Source organism: Barbus barbus (genome assembly GCF_936440315.1).
Source record: "Barbus barbus genome assembly, chromosome: 23".
NCBI lineage: Eukaryota > Metazoa > Chordata > Actinopteri > Cypriniformes > Cyprinidae > Barbus > Barbus barbus.
Genome location: NC_136751.1, coordinates 202167 through 223121, shown reverse-complemented (window position 1 = coordinate 223121; position 20955 = coordinate 202167). Strand labels below are relative to the sequence as shown.

Below are 20955 nucleotides of genomic sequence, written 5' to 3'. Positions count from 1 at the left end.
ATGTTTTTGATTTCATTTATTGAACTATTTCATTTTTTTTTATTTACATTATTTTTGAATGTAATTTGAGAGGTTCATTAACTGAATGAATTTAGTGCCAAAGCAATGGAAATAGTCACGGTTTAGCCCCATACAGTCAAACCAAAATTTATTCAGACACTTTGAACATTTCTCTCATTATATCACAGGTTATTCGCTATAGTTTAGAAAATGGTAATAAAATATGAGAACTCAGAATTAAACTGTGTCAGAACAAATTGATCTTGATATTGTCAGATAACTTTGATAGAAAGGTATGTAATGAATTGGGTTGAATAGCTGTCAGATGTTATATTTTAGAACACAATTAGATAAAACCAATTTAGCTCAACCAATCACCAAGCAATGCTTCATTTTGTTCAGTCTGTGGTGTAAAAAGATTTGCATTAGCAATTAAAGAAAAAACACTTAAGCAAAACATGGTCAGCTCAAAGTGTCTAAATAATTTTGGGTATAATATGTCACAGTTTACTTTATTTTGCTATCCTCACTTGATGAATTATACTATAGTGAATGAACTATAGTGTCCTGCACCCACTAGTAAAAATGATCAAAAATTATATCTGGTGTTTGATTAATTTTTGGTTTGACTGTAGATGCTGTTGTGCTCACTCTGTTTGAAGAGTTCTGAAAAATGTACCTACATATTGAGAAATGGGTCTTAGTGGGGGAATTAACTAATTGTACAGTCAGTGCATGTTTGATAATTTTTTTTATTATTATTATTTTGATCAAGCCATCAAACTATTGTGTTGTAGTAAATATTTATGTGGATGTTTGTCTTTCTAAATTAGTTTTACATGTGCAGTGCAAACCTCCCATCAGTCAAAGGCACAGGATCACTGCAACTCATACTTACTCACTTCTTTTCTATATTAATCTGAATTTCTTTCATTTCAGTGAGCGATCACTGGCTATTTTCTGAAGATTGCTCTGTGAAGCATTTCTGCAACTCTCCAGATGGCGTCATGGTGTGTGGCAACACGGATGGACAGGAAGTTTATGCCGTCACACATGACATAGTTCCTGCCAAAGGCTGGGTCATGCAGTTCAAGGTAAATTGATGCACGCATACTCTTCATCAATCACTCATTTGTTTAGGCATCAGTTTCTATGGAGGGTTGTAGTCATAATTGTAATTATTTGTGTGCACAGATGGATAATTTGTGTGTTGTTTGTCAGATTGCGGTTGGCTGCAGTGTGCCGGAGAAGCCTGCAGAGAGGCAGGTTCACGTTCAGTACTCCATGAACTTTGGTGTGACCTGGAAGTACCTGGTACCTCAGTGTTTACCTGCAGATCCTCGCTGTGCTGGGCAGGTGTCGCAGCCGTCTGTGTTCTTCCCGGCCGATGGCTGGAAGCGAGCTCTTTATCCTCTACCAGACAGTCTCGCAGACACGTGAGATATCGCAGCCACTGCTTTTTAGAACATTGCTCAGTTGCTGAGTTCTTCCAATGCTAGAGTTATTTCTCAAGGAGATGTGATTTGTTCAGACAGGGGAATAAATCAGTTTTATTTGCTTTGAAAAGTATTTTTTGCACATGTAGGGAAGAGAGGTCTCTGTTATTTTCAGGTGAGTGATGGATATTCCGGTGTCGTTCACAGAACGGTGCGCTTCCGCTTCTATCAGGGGCATTCAGATACACAGTGGGCGGTGGAGAACTTCTACATCGGACCTGCTTGTGAAAACCACTGTGGAGGTCATGGAGACTGTCTGGACCAGCACTGCCTCTGTGACCCGGGCTTCACTGGACCCAACTGCTACGCCAGCACCATGCTGAAGGTAAACCATAGCCCAGTGCCACACAGCAGATGTGTAGTGTTGTCAAAAATACCGACTTCGGTACGATTTGGTACTGAAATTTTAAAAACGCCCATTCCCGCTAAGATTTGAGCGCTGTTGAGCAGATTCTTAAACACTGTTGATTGGCCATAGTGTTCAACATATACGACTGTGATTGGCAACAATGATCATGGCTTCACGCTCTTCACCAAGCGGAGTGCTTACACAGAAACACACAGAAGCGTTTGAAAGCCGCATCTATCAGCAGATCTCTAATATATCTGCACATAGATGGTTCTGCTGATAAATGCGACTCTCTAACACTCCCGTGTGTTTCTGTGTGAGCGTTCCGTTCGGTGGAGAGCGTGAATCGATGATCATTGTAGCCAATCACAGATGTATCTCTAGAGCGAGTGAACACAATGACAAATCAGCGCTGTTTAAGAATCAGCTCAATGGCGCTCAGATCTTCGCAGGAAATTGACGTTTTTAAAACATCAGTACCAAATGGTATGACAGTCGGTACTTTTGACAACACTACACACATGTGAACGCTAGCTCCGCAAACATCAGGCTTTCCTTGTGTCCCCAGCAGGCGTCTCTGAAGGAGCGCTTTGACTGGGACGGGGCTCGCGGGCCGCAGTGGCAGATGCTGGAAGGTGGATACCCCTGTACCGACTGCAGGGTGCTGGTGGAGGGAACGGCTTTGTACTTCAATGGTGCAGAGGCCAGACAGGCGGTCACTAGTGATCTGGACCTGCGTGGGGCGAAGTAACTACACTGAGCATTTTCCTTTCTAAGTTCTGCCACGCACACACCAATACTGTATGTCAAACCCTTCACGGTCTCACAGACATCAAAGGCCTTTAAGCCGCGGTCACACTAGACTTTGAGTATGCTGTAACGGTTGTGATATGACATGCAGGGTCTTTTTAAAAACTTAAATTCAACACATAACAAATTATAATACATCTAAAATGTAAAAATATACAATCTATTCCAATTTCCCACAACGCTGCAGTTTTAAATTTATGTTCTTTTAATTCAGTTACGAGGTCATGCTGTGACGTATCGTTCTGCTGTTGGTCACTTGGCTTCACATGATGCGAATTTGCAGGTCAGAGTTCACCAAGCTTGAACTTTTGAACGTAGTGAAATGCGAAACTTTTCGCAAAGAGTTTCCAGTCTGATGCATTCGCATACATATGAATGGAAGACAATGGAACGAAAAGTGCAGTGTGACCGCCCCTTTATTCTGCAGGCCTTAGAGAGAACCCTAACCCTTAAAGGGATAGTTCCCTCAACAAAAAAAAAAATTGTGTCTTTAATTACTCACCATCATGTCGTTCCAAACCCGTAAACCCATCGTTCATCTTCGGAACACAAGTTAAGATATTTTTGATGAATTTCCAAGAGCTTTCTGATCTTCCATAGACAGCAAGGGTCCTTACACGATCAAGGCCCAGAAAGATACCAAAAACATCAGCAAAGTATTCCATTCGACATCAGTGGTTCAATCTGAATTTTATGAAGCTACAAGAATACTGCGCAAAGAAAACAAAAATAACAACTTTATTCAACAATTCATCTCCTCCGTGTCACCCTATAGGTCACCCTATAGCGCCATTTTGTTCTGTCAGCAGCACCACGCACGTTGACACATACTTTGTTTACGTTCAGATCAAAGCACACGCATACTTTGTGGTACTCTCCAAAATGGCGCTATAGGGCGACACGGATAGTAAACGAGTGTCGGTTGTCAGTTAGGAGAAATAAGCAAAATGAACATCCCTATTCTAATTAAATGCTATTCTTAAGGCTGCCCAAATCTGTGAGTATCGTCATATTTACATTTCAATTTAGTCATTTAGTGGACGCTTTTATCCAAAGCGACTTACAAATGAGGGGAATGGAAGCAATCAAAATCAACAAAAGAGCAATGATATGCAAGTGCTATAACAAGTCTGTTAGCGTAACACAGTACACGTAGCAATTTTTTAAAGTTTTTTTTTAATTATATAATAAATAAAAAGAAAAAAGATGGTGTGATGTGCATTCTTTTTTGCTCATTAAAAATTAATTCTGGATTAATTGTAAAGGTTTGATAGAAATGGCTGAAAGACCTGCCAAGAGATCATTGCAATAGTCAAGTCTGGACAGAACAAGAGCTTGAACAAGGAGTTGTGAAGCATGTTCTGAAAGAAAGGGCCTGATCTTCTTGATGTTGAATAAAGCAAATCTGCAGGACCGGGCAGTTTTAGCAATGTGGTCTGAGAAAGTCAGCTGATCATCAATCACAACTCCAAGGTTTCTGGCTATGACAGAACCTAGAGATGCCATGTAGACAGAGAAGAGAAGTGGTCCAAGAACTGAGCCCTGAGGCACCCCAGTAGTTAGATGTTGCAAATCGGATACCTCACCTCTCCAAGATACTTTGAAGGACCTATCTTAGAGGTAAGACTCAAACCACTGGAGTGCAGTTCCTGAGATTCCCTTTCTCAATAGGGTGGACAGGAGGATCTGGTGGTTAACCATGTCAAAAGCAGTGGACAGATCCAGCAAGATAAGTATTGAAGATTTGGAATCCGCTCTTGCCGGTCTTAGGGCTTCAACAACTGAGAGCAAGGCAGTCTTGGTTGAATGTCCACTTCTTAAACCAGACTGGTTGCTGTCGAGGAGGTTGTTCTGTGTGAGAAAGGCAGAGACTTGGTTGAACACAGCTCGTTCAAGTGTTTTTGCAATGAAAGGAAGAAGGGAAACTGGTCTGTAGTTCTCTGAAAGAGATGGGTTGAGGGTGGATTTCTTAAGTAGTATACAAGCCTGTCTAAATGCTGAGGGAAAAACTCCAGTGTGAAGGGATGTGTTAATGATGTGAGTGAGTGCAGGTACAACTGCAGGAGAAATGGCTTGAAGGAGATGAGATGGAATAGGATCAAGCGGACAAGTAGTAGGATGATTACAAAGGATGAGTTTGAAGACTTCTGCCTCAGAGAGGGAAGAGAGGGATGTGAACAAGTGTATGTTTGCTGGTAAGATGTGCTTGACAGATTGTGGTGTGGAAAATTGTGCACTGATGGTTTTAGTTTTATTAATGAAGAACATGGCAAAGTCGTCAGCTGTTAGAGTTGATGAATGAGGGGGAGGACAAAGGAGTGAGGAAAATGTTTTAAAGAGCATGCGAGAGTTAGCCAAATTGTTAATTTTGTTATGATAGTATGTCCTTTTAGCAGTGGAGATATTAGCAGAGAATAAAGAGAGGAGTGACTGATACACATTAAGGTCAGTGGGATTTTTTTATTTGCGCCACACCCTTTCAGCAGTCCTGAGCTTAGAAAGCATCGTGCTATGCTCTCCGACGCGCAGTAAGAGCCGCCAAACACCAATACAAAGAGGGAATTGAGTCTCATTTCCAGCTCAATGACTCTCAACGCATGTGGCAGGGACTGAGGACCATCTGTGCCTTTGGAAACAAATCCTCCACGGAGGTGAGAGCAGATCCGTTGCTGGCCGACGAGTTAAACATCTTCTACGGCCGCTTCGATTGCAACAGTGGCGGCGCGTCTCTGCCGACCAGCGCGTCAGGAAGCAGCAGGCAGAGCAGCGCTGATCCTGTAATCACCGTGTCGGAGGATGAGGTTCGGAGGGCGCTAAAGAAAGTGAACGTCAGGAAAGCAGCCGGACCTGATGGGATAACCGGCCGTGTTCTGAGGTCCTGCGCCGATCAGCTCGCTGGTTTGTTCACATCTATCTTTAATGAGTCCCTTGCTACCTCCGTGGTCCCCACCTCATTCAAAAAATCTATCATTATCCCTGTGCCTAAGAACAATAAACCCTCTTGCCTGAATGACTATCGCCCAGTTGCCCTCACATCTATAGTCATGAAGGTTTTTGAGAGACTTGTAAAGAGCCACATCTGCTCCTCCATACCTGATACTTTGGACCCCCTTCAGTTTGCCTATCGCCCAAACAGATCTACGGACGATGCCATCTCTCACGTCCTCCACTCTTCCCTCACACACTTGGACAGAAACAATGGGAATTATGTAAGGCTGCTATTCATTGACTATAGCTCAGCTTTCAACACTATAGTCCCCATCAAGCTGGCTTCTAAACTCACAGACCTCGGCCTAAACTCCTCACTCTGTGACTGGATTCAAGACTTCCTCACCGGCAGACCTCAAGTGGTGAAAGTTGGCCAGTTCACCTCAAACTCCATCACTCTGAATGTAGGAGCCCCACAGGGCTGTGTCCTGAGTCCCCTGCTCTACTCTCTCTACACGCATGACTGCGTGTCCTCTCACAGCTCCATATCTATTGTCAAATTCGCTGATGATACTGTGGTTCTGGGCCTCATCTCCAACAACGATGAGACCGCATACTTGGATGAGGTAGAGAGACTCACATCATGGTGCCAGGACAACTATCTCTCTCTGAATGTGAGCAAAACTAAAGAGCTGATCATGGACTTTAGGAAGAGACAGCAGCAGCCCTACACTCCTCTTATGATCAGTGGGACCCCTGTGGAGAGGGTGAGTAACTTCAAGTACCTCGGTGTAAACATCTCCGAGAACTTGACTTGGACTACACACATCCAAACACAGGTTAAGAAAACCAGGCAAAGACTGTACCATCTGCGACAGCTGAGGAAATTCAGGGTCTCACCAGCAATCCTGAAAACATTCTATTCAGGGACCATAGAAAGTGTATTGACTCAGTGCATCTCAGTGTGGTATGGAAACAGCTCCAATCAGGACTGCAAAGCACTACAGAGAGTTGTGCGCTTAGCTGAGTGCATCTCAGGGTCTGCTCTCCCCTCTCTGCAGGACATCTACCTCAAACGCTACAAAAGTAGAGCTGTTAAAATCATCAAGGACTCTAATCACCCTGGTAACCATCTATTCACTTTGCTTCCATCTGGTAAGCGCTTCCGTAGCCTGATGGCAAAAACTGAGAGACTTAGGAGGAACTTCTTCCCCCAGGCCATCAGGCTCCTAAACTCTAACTGTGTCATAACATCACATGACTCCATGTAAATATCACCATATCAATAAGCTATTCATAATTTTTTCTACCTCATATTGCTGCTATTTAAATGCCCTGTACAACGTTTTGCACATTCCTCTTTATTACTAAGTCAACAAAATACTGACCTGCACATTTATATTTATATTTTTTTATCTTTTATTTTATTTCATTATTTTATTTTTTTTACTTTTCTTTTTCTTAATATTTGTATACTTTATAATTGCACTGTCCTTGGAGTGGACCTGACCTACATTTCACTGCTGCTTATACTCTGTATAATTGTGAATGTGACAAATAAAAATCTTGAATCTTGAGATGTTCGCGGAGAACATCAGACGGCCAAGGGGCAGAAGGGGTGTTATGGGCTGGCCTGGAAGACAAGGGGCAGACAGTGTCTAAACAAGATGTAAGAGTGGAGTAGAAAGTATCAGTAGCAGGTGGTGAAACCATAGCAGATCGGGAGGGTGAGAGTGAGCGTAGGTTACGTCGAAAGATGACATGGAGGGGTATGTGTTGTGTCAGGAATCATGTTGAGGTTAAGAGTGAGGAGGAAGTGATCCGAGGTGTGCAGTGGAGTAACCAGCACATGATCAGTGGTGCAGTGTCGCGTGTAAATAAGGTCCAGTTGGTTGCCTGATTTGTGAGTAACCATAGTTAACACTCTCTTGAGATCAAAAGAGGCAAGCAGAGTGTGGAAGTCTGCAGCCTGAGGTTTATCTAGATGGATATCCTGTCTCCAAGCATAATTAGGGGAGTACCATCCTCAGGAGAGTAGCACATCTAATTCATCCAAGAAGTTACCTTGTGGTCCTGGGGGTCGATAAATAACTACAAAATGGATTTTAATAGGGTGGGTAATAGTGACTGTGAGTAATTCAAATGAGCTGTTAATGAGTTGGTCATAAAAACTGAAACAGAAATGAAGCAAGATGTAGAAAAAAGGATGAATCAAAGGCGATACTTATGTCCATTGCCAGTATCCCTGCCCGGTGGAGTAAGCTTTTTTATAAATGGAAATGGACAAAATGGAAATTGAATTAATCTGAACACACTTTACTGTTTATCACAACAAAGGGCTAAGCAAGTGCACAACAATGACAAGGTATGCGATACAGTACGAGACCAAACGCGACTTCAGCACATCTCAACAGGGTAAACAAAACCATATTAATATTAATAACATATGGCTGTGCTGCTGTTTAGGTTTGTGGAGTACTGGGCTAAAATCGGCAGCGAGGAGAATATTACTCTGTGTCATCGTCCAACTTGTCGGAAAGAGGGTGTGTTGTTGGATTATTCTATTGATGGAGGTATGTTTCTTGAATAATAACACAAATGCAAAATCAATATCATCTTTCCTTTTATGAAGACACAAGTCATATAAATTGATTGAGTTGTTCTCTCTGTAAGGTGTGTCTTGGACGTTGCTCCATGAGATGGACTATCTGAAGTACATATCAGTGAGGAGAGATTACATCATGCTGCCGGAGACAGCTCTGACCAACGCCACCCGCCTGCGATGGTGGCAGCCGTTCACGCTGATGTTGGGCCTGGTCCGGTCGAGTGCGGAGCGCGCTCAGTGGGCTTTAGACAACATCCTCGTGGGAGGCTCTGACATCAACCCCAGCACCCTCCTGGACACCTTTGATGACGGTGAGTCACGTGTTACTCCATTATCATCAGTGGCACTGCGATATCCTGAAATATAATCCTGGAACCATGAAATAAAACGAGGAACTGTCCATATTATAGAGCTGCACTAATGTTCTCCTTCCTCCAGAGGGTGCCTCTCACGAAGAGAGTTGGAGCTTCTATCCCAATGCTGTCCGTACGGCCGGCTTCTGCGGAAACCCGTCGTTCCACTTGTATTGGCCCAACAAGAACCAAGACGGGTCGCACAATATCCTGGCGACCCGAGAACTCATTGTTCAGCCTGGATACATCTTACAATTCAAGGTTTGAGCACAATATGTTTGAGATCAGGGGCAGCGCTAGGGTTGGGCTAAAGGGGCTGAAGCCCCGAATGTTTTATTACCATGCACTGTACGCATCATCACTGAATTTTCATACGCATTAAAATAATTTCTATTAGAACCGCAGATGTTCTCTAGATTCCATTCTCTCATTCACTCTCGTGAAGAAATGCTTAAGGCTCGTACTTCTGACCGACATGTGAATTGGCCAACCATTGATAAAAAGTTACAGCAGCTACTTCAGGTATCTGTAACTGAGTGTAGGTTATCACTTATCGCTATAATACCCATCTTGCTATTTGTCAAATTAGGTTATTTGTTACTGAGTACTGTCACTGTGAAGCAAGAAATATAGATATTTAATCAAAATTATATGCAGTCTTCTATGGACACACACGGATTTAGAGCAATTATATGAACGGTTTGTTCAGGAGGCATGGTCAGTGGCAAACTTTTCTTTGTGTCAAGGCAACAAGTATTAAGTGTCTTAAGTTGTAGAGACAATATTGCCTTTTTTGCTCTATTTTGCTAACGAAAATGGTTGCAAACAAAACCATGTTGTGCGTCTCTGAAGTAACACAGCGGTGTTTCCTTACTGAATGAATTTTGCATTTTTTAACAAATCGATTGATTGAATGATTCACTGATCCATTCATAAAAATGGTTTCTTACACTGCGTCCCAATGTTCATATTATCCATGCTAAATAGCATGTGAGAAGAATAATTGTTACTTAATTCCGGAATGAATCAGCTGTTTTGAAAGAATCGATTGAATAAATGTCTCAGCGACTCGCTTTTTAAGACAGTGGATTTCTGCCACGTACTGGCAATTTTAGTTTCATATTTTAAAGTATCATTATATTTTTTTCTCTCATTTCATATTTCTATATTCCACTTTTTATATTTAAAACATTAATCTCATAACATTATTTATGCAATTTTTATGTGCAGTGTAAATGCATGTGCAAGTGCCAAAAGAAATGTGTATAGAGTTGAATTATACTTACGTTTATGAGTTTATCCTGTGTATTCTGACACATATGGATGTCTCTGGGCTAAGCCCCAGATATCTACTCACCCTATAACCACCCATGTTTGAGATCATTCAGTTTTCACACAGAAACACACAGATATACAGTGACTCTGGTCTTTGTTCACTTTAGATTGTGGTTGGCTGTGAGGCAGACCGATGTGATGACCATCATTCAGTACTTTTACAATACAGGAAGGATGCCAGGTGAGTACAGACGACAGATGTGCATGTGAACCCTCCTTCACGCCTTATTTTTTGCAAGATAATCTGTATGTAACTTTCTCCTCCTTTTATCTATTGCATGGGTATCCAATCCTGGTCCTGCAGAGTTTAGCTTCAACTTGTCCCAGCACAACTACCTGGAAGACTCCTGGAGAATTTGGTTCAGGTGTGTTTGATTGGGATTAGAGTTGAGCTCTGCAGGACAGTGGCCCTCGAGGATTGGACACCCTGATCTGTTGTCAAAGCCCAGTGTTAATGACAGTTATCTGGTGAGAAAGAGGAAGGGGAGTAGAAAAAGAAAGAAAGTGGTAATATGTTGTCTAGTAATGAAGTTCCTTTTCTCCACAGGTCAGACGTGTGGCAGCTAGTCCAGTCCGCTTGTCTCCCTTCTTCTGTCAACAACGTGGGCTGCTCACCTTTCCAGTTCCACGAGTCCACTATCTACAGTCCTGTCAACAGTTCAGTGTGGACCAGAGTCACCATTCAGCTGCCTGACCATGTGTCATCTGGGTATGGCTTATAGGATCCCTAAATTATCCCTTAAATGGTCTTTTTGAGAGATTGCATTACAGGAATGTAACAATATAAAAAATCTTAAGATACGATAATGTCACGATATGAAGTCCACCATACAATATTTATTGCGATATTTAAAAAAATAGACAAATGAAGACTTGGGAAAAAAATAAAATTTGTACATTTTAAAGTTAAATTCTGCCATCTAATGCACCTAATGCAGAGTTCAAAATTAAGAGCTCCAACCCATGTTCTTAACTAAGAAAACTTAAAGGGATAGTTCACACAAAAATTAAAATTATGCAAAGATTTACTCACCCTCAGGGCATCCTAGGCGTGTCTCACATTCCTCTTTCAGACAAACATATTCGGAGTTATATTCAACATCGTCCTGTCTGTTCCAGTCTGTATAATTGCAGTGAATGGTGCCCCCATTTCTGAATCGACCACCTTGTCATGAACACGCCTGATTGAGAGAACGGAAGCTTCACATTTCAGTTTATAAAGTTTGAAGAATCAACATTTTTCTTAAACTAACGCATCATTTTGCTTCAGAAGGCCTTTATTAACACCCCGGAGCCGTGTGGAATAGCTTTGTGATGGACGGATACTTTTTTTTGGATTCAGAAACAGGTGCAACATTCACTGCAGTTATACAGATTGGAACAGAGAGGACAATGTGGAAAATAACTCTGAATGTGTTCATCTGAAAGAGGAATGTTAGACACCCCTAGGATGCCCTGAGCAAAATATTTTTTTGCAAAGTCTTTATTGCAAAGACACTATTTAAACTTATTGACACATTATTTTCCTTTTGTGATATTGTGCAGTGCTTTGACACAATTTGCATTGTAAAAAGCGCTATATAAATAAAGGTGACTTGACTTGACTTGAGGGTGAGTAAATCTTTGGCTAATTTTCATTTTTGGGTAAACTATCCATTTAAGTCAGAGAAAGTCAGTGAATTGACTTTAAGGGGGGCTCAACCCTCCTTTTAGTGTTGGTATATTGTCTCAGTCTAAATTACATTCACATTGGTGTTTTAGGAAGCCAAACAAATTAGAATATATTAATAGTAACAATTTTATATTCCTATGATGGTAATTCCTATATATTGTATAACAATTGCACTGTAAAGTAAATGAAAGGGAAGTGGTGTGTGGCCAAGTATGGTGACCCATACTCGGAATTTGTGCTCTGCATTTAACCCATCCAAGTGTACAAGTAGTAAATAAGTAGTGAACATACACCCGGAGCAGTGGGCAGCCAATACTGAGACGCCCAGGGAGCAGTTGGGGGTTTGGTGCCTTGCTCAAGGGTCTCACCTCAGTCGTGGTATTGAGGGTGGAGAGAGTGTTGGTTATTCACTCCCCCACCTACAATCCCTGCCGGACCCAAGACTCGAACCCACAACCTTTAGATTACAAGTCCAACTCTATCCATTAGGCCACGACTGCCCCTGTTTCATAGGTATATTATTTTTGTTTTACACTACAGTAGGGAAATTACAATACTTCTACAATACTTCTAACCCTAACATTACCCATTTAAACCACTAGCTGTCAGCAATTCATACTGCACTTTAAGCCTTTATTTTGACGGAAATGGCAGTAGAGCTTTTTTTTTTAAGGAAAACTTCAGCTTCAGTGAAAACAGGCTTACAAAATCATATCTCACTACAAATCTAGTGAAGTGCTGTAATCATCTGCCCATTAAAATGTTGGGAATTACGTGAATGTGAAAATAAAGATTGTTGCGTTCCCTAACACGTGCTAAACTCACAGCAGGACATGCAATAAACGAGTTCACTGTATTCAAGTTTAAATATATTTTAAAAACTACACTTTTTGCCTGGAAGACCTATCGTTTCATATCATCATGTGACCAGGATAATATTGAGACAGCTATTGCAATACCACGATATTGATAATAGCATTACATCCCTATTGCATTATCATTAGGATGTGTAGCGGTAGTTAGTTGTTAAAAGGACTTATGCATAAGATGGTCTCAGGTATTCAGGCATTAATGCGCATCTATAAATATCGGACTCTCCTACATGTGTTCAGCGCAACACAGTTTCGCTGGATCCAGTACGAAGCCCCTGGCGAGCGCTACAGCTGGGCCGTGGATCACGTGTACATTGGGGAAGCGTGTCCTGGACTGTGCAGCGGTCACGGCTACTGTACCAGCGGACCCGTCTGCATCTGTAATGAAGGCCATCACGGTGGGCGCCAGTTTTCTATAACTGTGTGATTCCGTGAAGTTTACAACAGAACAAACAGGAACAGCTTTTGTCTTTCTCAGGTGATGACTGCTCTTTGTCCAGCAGTGAGCTGCCCAGCTCGATAAAGGATAACTTTGAGTCTGGTTCGGTGTCTCAGGAGAGCTGGAGCTTGATTCAGGGTGGTGGCGTGGGCAGCGGATGCGGTCAGCTCTCTCCTCATGCTCACGGGGACTCACTGTACTTCAACGGCTGCAAGATCAGACAAGCCATCACTAGACCTCTGGATCTGACCCGTGCTAGGTACTGCAAGAAAACTGTTCAAGATATCCTTTGGTTTTCTTGCTCATTTCAGTCATTAATGCAATCCGACATCCTTTCCACATCTCTCTCCTCCAGTAAGATCATGTTCGTGCTGCAGATAGGCAGCGTATCGCAAACGGACAGCTGTAACGCTGCACTGGATCAGGCGGATACAGTCGACCGGGCAGTACTTCTCCAGTACAGTGTCAATAACGGAGTTAGTTGGCACGTCATTGCTCAACACCAGCCAAAAGATTTCATCAAAGCCCAGAGAGTGTCCTACAACATCCCACTGTGAGTCTGCAAACATGCATTACATGAATTCCATTATGTTACAAATAAAGCTGAATTACTTGCGTGTTGTTCCTGTAGCTCTAACAGTAGAGTATGGTGCTAACATCGTCAAGATCATGGGTTCAGTTCCCATGGGGTGCATGAACTGGTGAAATGCATACGTCTAATGCAATGTAAGTTGCTTTGGATAAAAGCATCTGTCAAATATGTGAATGGCTTGTGTTCATTGTTCTTGTTTGAAATTCAGTTTGAGAAACATCAATGTACTGGAAGAATGAGGCCAACAAGTGACTGCTGTCTGATTTAGACTGCAGGAGGAAGAATAACAGGATGTGATTTATTTGTTATCAGCTATTCAATATCTATTGCAAATTAGAATATCCAATTACGTTCCACATATCCAAATGCTAAGTCTGGTGGTCAGCGATGGTTGTGCTGGTCCATGTAGCAGTGGGGGGAAGAAGTTGGATTTAATTTCAACAGCCTTGAATATGAAGTGCTGGGGAACACAAAACTCCTGGAGCACCGAGAAGATCCTTGTAGTCTGGATCATGCAGATGAAGGTACCTTTTGAGGTGAAGGTTCTGAAGTCCTGAAAATCTAAAATACACAGATGGAGGAGCCCTGAAGGGAATGTTGCGGGGCAAGATGATGTTACTGTCTCGGAACTTGTATCTCCAAACTCATTGAACTCAGAACACCTCCCAAACTTACAGTAATTTACTTCTGGTCTAAGAGAACTCTTTTTCTGAACACTTTTTACACTTTCCTCAAAAGGAGGGGATTGCACTTTGAACTTCAAATGCAAATAATATCACTGGATCAGAAAGGTGCCAAAGTTAAAACAGTGTCTTGATTAATTTGCCTGTGCATTAATCACTTTCCAAAAGACTTCCAAAGTCAAGTCAAGTCACCTTTATTTATATAGCGCTTTTAACAATACAGATTATGTCAAAGCACTTAACAGTATCAAATTGGAGGATAGAGTGTCAGTAATGTATAAAAATAAGATTAAACACTCAATTTTCTGTTAAGGCATTTCATTATTGAATTCAGATATGTCATTGTCTAGCTCAGTTTAGTTTAAATATTATCTGCAAAATCAAATTGACGATAATCACTAGAGATTAAGTGTCCCCAACTGAGCAAGCCAGAGGCGACAGCGGCAAGGAACCAAAACTCCTTCTGTGACAGAATGGAGAAAAAAACCTTGGGAGAAACCAGACTCAGTTGGGGGGCCAGTTCTCCTCTGGCCAGGAGATAATCGTTTATTTATTGTTTACTTATTGTTTTAATTAAAATTTTAAATGTATAAATGTATTTATTTCTATTTTATATTGTTGCAATTTCTAAAAATAATAGTATTATGTAGTTAGGTATTTTATTATATTTTTAGTTATTTTCTTTTATTTTTATTGTATTTTAAGTCGAGGTCTTCACTGGGGATATGTCCCCGGGGCTCATCCAGGTGTCCCGGCCTCCGCCGACGATCAGGAAGACATCATCTCCCGGCGACGATCCACCGTCTGATCCGGACACGGACTGAGAAACAGAATAAGAAAGAAACAGACAAATATTAGCATAGATGCCATTCTTCTTACGATGTAACGAGTACATCATGTGTGTTATGGGGAGTGTTCCCGGTTCCGGTTGATCTAATTAATGCAGCATAACAATCCTTTAATGGATTTGAATAATAGAAGTGTATTAGTGTGTTATGTGTAAACCAGGTTAAAGAAATGTGTCTTTAATCTAGATTTAAACTGACAGAGTGTGTCTGCCTCCTGAACAGCGTTAGGTAGATTGTTCCAGAGTTTGGGTGCTAAATAGGAAAAGGATCTGCCACCCGCAGTCGATTTTGATATTCTAGGTATTATCAAATGGCCAGAGTTTTGAGAACGCAGCGGACGTGGAGGACTATAATGTGATAAGGGCTCGCTCAGGTACTGAGGAGCTAAACCATTCAGGGCTTTATAAGTAATTAACAAGATTTTAAAATCTATACGATGTTTGATAGGGAGCCAATGCAGTGTTGACAGAACCGGGCTAATATGGTCATACTTCCTGGTTCTAGTAAGGACTGTAGCTGCTGCATATTGGACCAACTGTAGTTTGTTGATCAAGCGTGCAGAACAACCACCCAATAAAGCATTACAATAGCTTAACCTTGAGGTCATAAACGCATGAATTAGCATTTCTGCATTTGACGTTGAGAGCATAGGTCGCAATTTAGATATGTTTTTGAGATGGAAAAACACAGTTTTACAGATGCTAGAAACATGGCTTTCAAATGAAAGATTGCTATCAAACAGCACACCTAGGTTCCTAACTGATGAAGAAGAATTGACAGAGCAGCCGTCAAGTGTTAGATAGTGTTCTAGGTTATTACATGTGGGGTTTTTAGGTCCGATAATTAACACCTGTTTTTTTAGAATTTAGCAGTAAGAAGTTACTCATTTTTTATATCGACTATGCATTCCGTTATTTCTCAATTTGGTGTGTTTCACCGGGCCGCGAAGAAATATAGAGCTGAGTATCATCAGCATGACAGTGAAAGCTAACACCATGTCTCCTGATAATATCTCCCAAGGGTAACATGTAAAGCGTGAAAAGTAACGGCCCTAGTACTGAGCCTTGAGGTACTCCGTACTGCACTTGTGATCAATATGATACCTCTTCATTCACTGCTACGAATTGATGGCGGTCAGATACGAAACCATGCTAAGGCACTTCCACTAATGCCAACAAAGTGTTCTAGTCTATTTAAAAGAATGTTGTGGTCGATAGTGTCGAACGCAGCGCTAAGATCTAGTAGCACTAATAAAGAGATACAACCACGATCAGAAGCGGGTCATTTGTAACTCTAATGAGGGCAGTCTCAGTACTATGATACGGTCAAAATCCTGACTGGAATTCCTCACAGATACCATTTTTCTCTAAGAAGGAATATAATTGTGAGGATACTACCTTTTCTAGTATCTTTGACAGAAAAGGGAGATTTGAGATCGGTCTGTAATTAACTAGATCTTTGGGGTCAAATTGTGGTTTTTTAATGAGAGGCTTAATTACAGCCAATTTGAAGGTTTTGGGGACATATCCTAATGACAATGCGGAATTAATAATAGCCAAAAGAGGATCTATGACCTCTGGAAGCAGCTATTTTAGTAGTTTAGATGGAATAGGGTCTAACATACATGTTGTTGGTTTAGATGATTTAACAATTTTATACAATTCTTCCTCTCCTATAGTAGAGAATGAGTGGAATTGTTCCTCAGGGGATCTATAGTGCACTATCTGATGCGATACTGTAGCTGACGGCTGCATGATTACAATTTTATCTCTGACTATCGATCTTGGAAGTAAAGTAGTTAATAAGGTCATTACTGCTGTGCTCTTGGGGAATGCCAACACCTGCTGATGCTTTATTCTTCGTTAATTTAGTGACTATATTGAATAAATACCGGGGGTTATGTTTGTTTTCTTCTAGAAGAGACAACAACTAATCAGATCTAGCAGTTTTTAATGCTTTTCTGTAGGATAGGGTACTTTCCTGCCAAGCTATACGAAACACCTCTACGTTTGTTTTCCTACAGTTGCGCTCCATTTTCCGGGCTGCTCTCTTTAGGGTGCGAGTGTGCTCATTATACCACGGAGTCAGACTGTTTTCTTTGATCTTCCTTAAGCGTAATGGAGCAACTGTATCTAAAGTGCTAGAAAAGAGAGAGTCCATAGTTTCTGTTACATCATCAAGTTTTTCTGCGCTGTTGGATATGCTGAGGAATTGAGATAAATCAGGAAGATTACTTGCAAAGCAGTCTTTTGTGGTAGAGGTGATGATTCTACCATACTTGTAATAAAGAGTAGAATTTACAGTTTTAGCTATATGGAGTTTACACAAGACTAGATAATGATCTGAGATATCATCGCTTTGCTGCAGAATTTCAACACCACTAACATCAATTCCATGTGACAGTATTAAATCTAGAGTATGATTTCGACAATGAGTAGGTCCTGAAACATGTTGTCTAACCCGAATAGAGTTCAGAATGTCCATGAATACTGATCCTAACGCATCTTTTTCATTATCGACATGGATATTAAAATCGCCAACAAATAAGACTTTATCTGCAGCCAGTACTAACTCAGATAGAAAATCAGCAAATTCTTTAATAAAGTCTGTATGGTGCCCTGGTGGCCTGTATACAGTAGCCAGTACAAACATTGGGATTTATCACTAACATGTGTTTCTCTAGATAATGTTATAAGCAGCATGATAACTTCAAACGAGTTATACTTAAAGCCTGCCCTCTGAGAAATACTGAGAATATTGCTATAAATTGTAGCAACACCTCCCCCTTTACCGTTTGGACGTGGCTCATTTTTATAGCAATAATCTTGGGGGGTAGACTCATTTAAAGTAATGTATTCATCTGGTTTTAGCAATGTTTCTGTCAAACAGAGCAAAGTATTCTAGGCAATGTGCTGAACGCATAGAGTTCAAACATTATTATGAATCACTTATGCATTCATGTACCTTAATACCATAAGGTACTTCATAGAATTTATAAACATTGTTGTGTCACAAACAGTGCTCTTTATGCATATACTGTTCTCTGAATGGATATGAAGAGAATGTGCTCCATTTTGTTTCTGTTGTGTGTAGAAGTATGCAAGAGAAGATCTGTCATATCACTATACTTGACTATACACGTCACTCCAGCTTGTGGACAGTGTGTATGAAGCAAGTAATAGAGTTTTCTTAGAAGGTCTTGCACACTCATTTGACACTAGAACAAGTAAAATGAAGTGCACTCAGGCCTTCTCTCCTATCTCAGCTGCATGGTCAGGTAAGTTAGGTACTTGTTTTTCCTGGGAGTTCTGTAGAATGTATCTGACTTTAACGATAAGAAGCAAGGAGAACAAAGTAGTTCATGTTATTGGAGTCACAATGTGCTTGTGTTAACTTCCCTTGCTCTTCCCAAAAGATAGTGGATTCTTAAAGGCAAATTGTATATCAGTTTGTTGGAGCCAGTAGCCTTGTGGGCAGTGCTCCGACTATCACATTAAATCCCATTAAAATGAAAATGTGTGGAAAGGGAATTTAGAAGGTTGTCATCCTCTCTGCCTGCTGTCTATTATGTTTATATGAAATGGACCTTACCTAGGCAGTCCATCAGTTCATCCACTCTGGGCATGGGGTAAGTGTTGAACTTGGAGATGTCATTTTGTTTCTGGAAATGCAGAATCTGTGGCTTTGATGGAGCTGATGCATGGGCTTGTTGGTGTTTCAGTTACACTCATACATAACATGCACTGTACCTGTTTGCCTCAGAAGGGTCACTGGCTAATGATGACTCCAGGAATGTTAATGATTTATTCTTTCGTAGTTTTTCCCAACCTTTTTTTTATTACTCTCACAGTTAGGTTCAATTACCCCCTCACTGACACCAAACCTTACTGTGATACCAAGCCTGCAGGTCTATCCTCAGCCACGAGCCTCCTTTTGCATTCTCTCGCAGTTTTGACTTAACATCTCAACAGGTTTGTCTGTTTGTAGGTGGTAAACTGAGGTACATAGCTGTTTTACTTGCAGCAAGTTGAACAATTTGGTAGAATAATTGAACATGCAGATTGGCCTGTAGGTGTCCGAGGGAGAAAGGACTTTGAAAATTTGAAAGATTCACTCCACTGATGAATTTTGTTCCTGTCACCTATGACCTGCTGGAACACGTCAGAATATACTGTTTTGACTCTCAATCTGGTTAGAGCATAAGCCAGAGCTTCATCACATGAAGTGAAAGCTTCCAGTCAAGTTTTCTCCTGGACTAGTTCTGGGTCTGTGAGGTTTGGTTTATCTGCTAGTTTTGGTCTTTAACCCACACCTGTGTCCCTCTGGGGAAAAACTAGTCTCACTCGTGTTCCTTCTGTGGGTTCAGCAGCAATCTATGAATAAGACGTCCTTATTGGGATGCCTGAAAAACTCATGCTTCACTGGTCCTCTTTCTCTGCAAATATGTCAAACATGTCCCAAATATTTGTGTTTCCACAAGACTTTGAGCTTTGTGAGAATTTTTTTAACAATATTTTGTGCATGCATTTGGAACATCTAATTGCTGTTAACAAATGTCATTACACTTACATGCTAAGAGTCATTCTCACACCTATTTTCAAGGACCATGGTGTTTTACCTTAAGATTTAAAATTGTACCAAAATGTTCTACTGAATTACATCTGGACTGCATCTCTAACGTGAGGGACTCGTGACAACTGAGGTGTGGGTCCAAATGCAGGCTTTATTTAAAACGTAGTCAGACAGGCAGGGTCGAACTCCAGCAAACAATATCAACCAAGGCAAAGACAAAAGAGTAATCCAAAAAACAGGCAAAGGTCATATAATGCAAGGCAGAGGCAAAAGAGTAATCCACAAACAGGCAAAGGTCAGGGCCGGCGGAAAAAAACTCAAAAACCAGGTAAACAGTCCAAGATCAAAAATACAAAGGCAAGGCAAGGAAATATGGGTACAAGGAAATGTTACAGGCTAAAAATAAACAGCTGTGTGTGTGTGTGTGTGTGTGTGTGTGTGCAATCTTTATAGTTCTTTTAATATGAGACAGTTGCTCATGGTGCAACTAGCGGAGCTCGTGGTGATTGCAACAGCATCACTATGAAAAAGTATTGACTGGTGTGTTGGTTTCTCTGCTGCAGTGAGGCTCGTGTCAGAGGGGTGCAGTTGCGATGGTGGCAGCCGCGGCACGAGGGCGCAGGGCATGATCAGTGGGCGCTGGACCATGTGGAAGTCATTCTGTGAGTACTCCAGCCTGCAGACATCAAACCAGCCTTATGATAATAATTTCTCATTCACTCAGACATCAGTAAAATCCTCCAGCAAGCTGACACCTGTGAGAAAAGTGCTTTGATTTGCCAGAAATTTCTCCTATTAGGCTTATAATGAAGTACACTCATTATTAATAACATAGTTTCTACATAGTGCTGCATTGCTGATAGACATTAAACACTCCCCATTCTCATCCTACACACACACACACACACCTCAGTCCCCGTCTCTCTCACTCAAGGTCTGGTCTCTCTCTCTCTCTCTCTCACTTTCTCTCATCACTGCCCCCCACATGTTCCCTGCACTCGCCCGTCTGCCTCCACCATCCTCCGCTGTTCTGCAATAACCTTTCCCTTTCCTGACCTCCACTTAAATGTATGTTCCTCTTTGGAACCCCGCTGTTTTCACTCCTAACTTTCAACTCTGTTGGCACTGCATTCCCTCTGTTGTTCTGCTACTGCTGGCGCAGGTCAGGGTTCTTCCACCCCCAGACCTTTGTGCAAGCCAGCAACAGCCCTGTCCTGCATCTTATAACCTTTCCTCTCTTCTGTATTCTGCTCCCTATGGCATGGCTGTAGTGTCAGGTAAGTGCTTTGCTGTTCCCAGAATGCACCAGTGTTCACTGCCTTTGGTCTTCACTCATTGAACCTTTCTTGTACATCACTGTAGACCTCATCACCCCATACAGGTGGGAAAATAAAGGAAACA

At 41.4% G+C, this 20955-nt stretch overlaps 1 protein-coding gene across 8 annotated transcripts in view; it reads left to right on the top strand.

Annotated features, from left to right (window-relative positions):
* Nucleotides 1–20955, top strand: part of LOC306842841 (reelin-like) — a 140707-nt gene that overhangs the window by 116314 nt on the left and 3438 nt on the right. For 5 of the 8 annotated variants that reach the window (XR_013781786.1, XM_079373968.1, XM_079373970.1 and 2 more), the window contains exons 51-63: nt 940–1094; nt 1222–1436; nt 1644–1821; nt 2414–2592; nt 8050–8156; nt 8257–8499; nt 8627–8802; nt 9984–10057; nt 10424–10585; nt 12661–12818; nt 12899–13118; nt 13215–13412; nt 20118–20216. Coding sequence is in view for 6 of the 8 variants with exons in the window: in XM_079373968.1 (XP_079230094.1) it covers nt 940–1094; nt 1222–1436; nt 1644–1821; nt 2414–2592; nt 8050–8156; nt 8257–8499; nt 8627–8802; nt 9984–10057; nt 10424–10585; nt 12661–12818; nt 12899–13118; nt 13215–13412; nt 20118–20216 (2164 nt within the window). In the remaining 2 variants the exon portion in view is untranslated. Of the gene's footprint in view, nt 1–939; nt 1095–1221; nt 1437–1643; nt 1822–2413; nt 2593–2869; nt 2939–8049; nt 8157–8256; nt 8500–8626; nt 8803–9983; nt 10058–10423; nt 10586–12660; nt 12819–12898; nt 13119–13214; nt 13413–20117; nt 20217–20955 lie in introns of those variants that run through there. The other 3 variants (XM_079373969.1, XM_079373967.1, XR_013781787.1) reach the window with 2 other exon arrangements.